This window comes from Bactrocera latifrons, unplaced genomic scaffold (assembly GCF_001853355.1).
Source record: "Bactrocera latifrons isolate USDA-ARS-PBARC rearing strain unplaced genomic scaffold, ASM185335v1 scaffold_602, whole genome shotgun sequence".
NCBI classification, from domain to species: Eukaryota; Metazoa; Arthropoda; class Insecta; order Diptera; family Tephritidae; genus Bactrocera; species Bactrocera latifrons.
The window spans coordinates 84174-89563 of NW_017537271.1; the positions used below are offsets into that span (position 1 = coordinate 84174).

General features: G+C 39.7%; 1 protein-coding gene across 1 annotated transcript in view; it reads left to right on the forward strand.

Annotated features, from left to right (window-relative positions):
* LOC108975069 (G-box-binding factor-like) overlaps nucleotides 1-3841 on the forward strand; it is a 14343-nt gene extending 10502 nt beyond the window's left edge. Inside the window, exon 3 of the mRNA XM_018943337.1 lies at nucleotides 3658-3841. Coding sequence (XP_018798882.1) covers nucleotides 3658-3841 — 184 coding nt within the window. The remainder of the gene's footprint in view (nucleotides 1-3657) is intronic.
* The last annotated feature ends 1549 nt before the right edge of the window (nucleotides 3842-5390 follow it).

Genomic DNA, 5390 nt, shown 5'->3' on the forward strand with positions numbered 1-5390 from the left:
AAAAAAGCAATTGATTTTATCGATTTTTTTGAAACTCTTACTTACAAAAGAGTCTTCTATTCAACAGTTTTTAAACGCAATTTTTTTTAAACATCTACAAGTCTAGTTTTCACTAACACTTTTTTAATTTATCCTATACATCTTCTAAATGAGCTCAGATTCAAAAGAATCTAAAGCAATATAATCCCTAAAAGTTCCGAAAATGATTTCAGAAGAAAAGAGCCCATGTACACCTGCTGAAGCTACACGCTCAAAGCAAGGTGCTACAAAGCAAAAAAAGCTTAAAGATATTTCATATACAAAATTCATTGCTGAGAGTGATAGTTTGATACGATACTGCACYCGATTTTCATCTTCACCGATTCAAGACAATTCTGAATCGGTATTGGAAATCAAAAAAGACAATTTAGACAATTTTTGGACGCGTCTTCAAGCTGCATATGACGCAATCGTAGAATCTGATGATTCAGATCTACCAGAAAACTTTAAATCCTCGBCTTACACCAAGTATGAACACTRCCTAGATYAGTTCGAAGACACAAAGGCAATGATTTCTGATCAACTAAAGCTATTAAGAGCAATTGCACATACTCCACAACCGAAAGTAGAGCTGCCGCAAAGACAAGCCCAAGAGGCAAGTTCAGCCATCCACCTCWTGGTGTCCGCATGTGACACAGAAATTTTTCATGGGGGTTATGAACAATGGTTATCCTTCCGGAACATGTTCACAGCCGTTTACATCAACCGCCCAAAATTATCTAGTGCACAAAAATTGTATCATCTCAGATACAAAACGAAAGRTCTGGCAGGCGTAATAGTTAAACAGTTCGCTCTCAATGACGAAAATTTGAATTTTGCTTGGGWAGCTCTAAAAGCACGTTAAGAAAACGAGAGAATATTGGTCGACGAGCAAGTGACGATACTAATGAACTMAAAAAGAAACCAGTGAAGAATTCATAAAGCTTCAATCCACRGTTTCAAATTGTTTGTCGGTTTTATCGACACAGAATATTCCCACAGATAATTGGGACCCCATTCTGGTAAATATATGCACAGCYGCATTACCAGAAAAATCGTTACTTTTGTGGGAGCAATCGCTCTTATCGCGAAGAAAGTGCCCAACGTGGCAGAAAATGAAAGAATTTCTTACCACCCAATATAAAATTGCAGAAAGGGTAGATAAAAAAAATAGTCAGACCGAAAAACGTTCATAGCGACCTCAATAGAAGCTTCAATAGACCCCAAGCAAGTAGCCACAATAATTTAAATAGAAGCTTTTTTAAAAATCAAACGTTCACATCCGAACAATATAAACAAACTTCATGCGAACTTTGTAGAGGAGGTCACAAACTCAAATCGTGCGARAAVTTCAAAAAAATGAATATTAGCGATCGAAACAATTTCGTAAGAACGAAAAAACTATGTACCAACTGTTTGTCACATGCACATACGCTTAAAGATAGCGAAAGCAAATTTAATTGCGTTTATTGCCATAAAAGACATCATTCAATGTTACATATAAMHAATTTTTCCAGCTCACCYCCAAACAGCGCAAACATAAAAAGAGCAACAGGTTTAGTTGCGACAACAAATTCTGAAAACTGCCAAGAAGCACCATGCTGCTCAAAGGCGGTAAAAACCCAAACGCTACATAGCGAAAATCATAGTAGGGTWCTATTACCCACAGSAGTTGTCTCCATCGAACACCGAGKGGAACTGTTTAAACTCAGARCCTTAWTAGACCAAGGATCACAACGATCATTTATAGCGTCTAGGGCACAAAACAGGCTACAGTTGCCAACAAAACTAGCCAATTTTGAAATCACGRGAATGGGCGGAAGAGTTGTTCAAAACTCAAATAAAATCTGCCCCATTACCCTCTTTTCCYCCAAAGCGGATAAGCGCATACAAGCAGAAGCTATTGTCTTACCGCAATTAACCAATATGCTACCAAGCTAYCACATAAATARCAAGCATTGGCAAAAGGTTTCACACCTACAGCTAGCAGACCCAAACTGCAACACCCCCGCTCAAATAGATCTTCTATTAGGCAGCGATCTCATACCACAAATAATAATCGAAGGTATTGAGAAAGTCACAAATGCACTACTGGCGCAAAATACCATTCTCGGATGGATCCTAAGTAGACTAGTGCGGGACCAGGCACAACATTGACAACTCAAGCTGAGGAAGTCTCAAACGAGTACCTAAATTCACAATTGAAAAAATTTTGGGAGATAGAAGAACTCTCCCCCATTTCAATCACAACCCCCGAAGATCAGTATTGTGAAGACTTTTACAAAGCCACAACTACTAGATTAGATAATGGTCGGTATGTCGACTACCCTTAAAACAACAATTTCCCAACACAATCGCCTTAGGTTAATCTCGCACCTCTGCAATACAGCAGTTTCAAAGTATGGAAAGAAACCTACTTAAAAAATCAATCATTATCACAGGTAATCCAAGCCCTCAAATCCGCAGGATTTCCATTAAAAAAGATTACAACAAATGACCCAAATATATTAAAAATATACCAAAAGAAAAATTGTTGGACACTAATTTCCTTATATTCGAATAGGAAAGTACTACAAAAACTCTGGGCATCCAATAGAATGCGATATCGGACCAGTTTTCATACACGACTGAGTCCATATCCGCATTATCCGCCATTACAAAACGCCAAATTCTCTCCTCTGTGGCAAAACTTTTTGACCCTGCAGAATGGCTATCGCCAATTATGATACAAGCCAAAATTATGATATAAGAAATCTAAAAGATATCACGTAAATACAAATCCCACGATGGGTAAATTATATATCAAAGCACAAAGTTGAACTACACGGCTTCTGTGACGCCTCTGACAAGGCATATTGCGCCACTATATATGTTCGCACACAAAGCAACAAGGAAACCACAAGCCACTTACTAGTTGCAAAAGCAAAAGTGGCTCCTCTAAGAACAATAAGTCTACCACGACTAGACCGCTCGTTAAACTATGCTTCTTACCAACCGCAGACAATAATGAAAATGCACATAATAAACAATCCGTACAATAATACCGACACGCAGAAATTGAAACATCCGTCTAATAATTAAACCCTAAATCGATCGCATATATGATAAACCATAAAGATACCACCAAATAATGGATAGATTAGTAAAATCTGACAATCTCACAAACCAAATAAAGTTGGTTGCAAATCGCACATTTCATATTATATACAAATAAGTTGCAACTAAACTCGACTTTTTTTTTCCATACAGGCAAATATGGATTCAGAGAATATTTCACACTGCGATCGGCCATCAGTGTCTCCTGTCCTGGGGTTGTTTTAACAGCGGCGCCCCGTACAATCACCGCAACAGCACCGTCAACTGCAGCTTGTAATAGCACACGAGCACCTGTAACCACACCGGYACCACCAGCGGAGTCGCATCGCTTACGATGCCCCCTTTGTCGCCGCCCCCACCGTCTGCAAGACTGTGAACTCTTCAAGGGCACGTCACCCATCATTGCAACAATTGTCTGGCACACACGCACGCGACTGAGGACTGTGACTCTGGGGCTTTGTGCCAAAAGTGTGGCAGCCAGCATCACACGCTGCTCCACCGCCATCCAAGACGTGAGGTCGGTCGGCCCCTTGCCACTCGCAGACCGCAGCAAACCAAACGTGTGGCACGACGACGAAGACCGGTACCACCCCCTGAGTTCCGTCTATGGCGTCCACGAAATGCAGCACCCACCAGGCGCCATCGTCAAAGTCCACCCTACCGACGCGCGGTCGCACTTAGCAACGTTGTGGCAACGTTCCAACAGCTCCAGCGATTGGTAGGCTGAACATTCGCTTGTGGGGGCCGGGATGGCTAAATGAGTTAAATTTCCCGCCCTAATACACCACTACACAAACAACGCACCACTCACAAAGCAACACTGCCACATTCACCACACTTGGAGCCAACACTCATCAGCTGGAAGTAGAAGTCTACACCCACACACATACCAATCTATGCCGTCCATCAACCTACCATAACTCTTTTTAAAATAAATCAAGAAAGAAACAAATGAAGAAGTTGTTACTCTACAATCCACCGTTTCTAATTGTTTGTCGATTCTGTCGACACAAAATATTTCCACAGACAGCTGGGGCCCAATTCTGGTAAAAATTTGCACCGCCACATTACCAGAAAAGTCGTTACTTCTATGGGAGCAATCGCTCTCATCACGAAAAATGTGCCCTACGTGGCAACAAATGAAATATTTTCTCACTACCCAATATGAAATTGCGGAAAGGTTAGAAGAAAAAAAAATCAAAACTAAGAACAATAAACACGACCCATATAGAAGCTTAAATAGACCGAAAGCTAGAAGCAAAAACAAATCAAATAGAATTTTTAACAAAATACAAGCGTTCACATCCGAACAGAAAAAACAAATGTCATGCGAACCATGCACAAGAGGGCATAAACATATATCTTGCGAGAGGTTTAAAAACTTAACAGTTAACGAACGAAATAATTTTTTCAGGTCAAAAAGACTTTGCACAAATTGTCTGTCACATGCGCATACACATAAAAATTGCAAACGCAAATTTAATTGCTTATATTGTCACAAAAGACATCATTCAATGCTTCATTAGAGCAGACATCTCCAAAGAAGCGCTTACACAAAAGGAACCACGGGTTTAGCAAAAGAAAATCCCGAAATCCACAATTTTAAAAATTGCCAAGAGACACTATGTTATTCAAAGGCACAAAAGGTTCAAACGCTGCGCAGCGAAACACAAAATGTACTAGTTACGGAACCATTCACCACCATACCAACTCAAGTTGAGTATAATAAAAACAAATAAAACAAGCAAAACTGTAAAATATCAGTAATGTGAGCACTTCTCTAAAGCCACAACTACTCGATCAAATAATGGCAGGTACGTCGTACGACTTACACTAGAGCCACAATTTTCCAACACTCCAAAAATTGGTATAAAAAAAAAGTTAGAGTTACTTCTGACAGTCCCTATATTAAAAAGACATGCTACTTTTCGGCCCCGCATAATGGCTTTCGCCAATAATGGAAACACCAAAAACAATTCTGATTAAATCCATGAGCGGTGGCGCACTACTCCTTGCCAAATTAGTGCGTACACTTAAATATTACATATACAAAATTTTACAAAAAATCAAAAATCAACACATATAATACAAGATGGGACAACTCAAACTTAACTTTAAGGGATCACCAATTTCCCAATGCGACACAGTGGCGCACCTATACTTTCAAAAGTCAGTGGTCCCTCTTATTTCATCTATTCAAGCGCGCCTCTTACGAGTAGGTTAAGGGAATCAGCTGCATAAAGCTTCAAATTAATTATGAAGAATTCTCTTCTCTA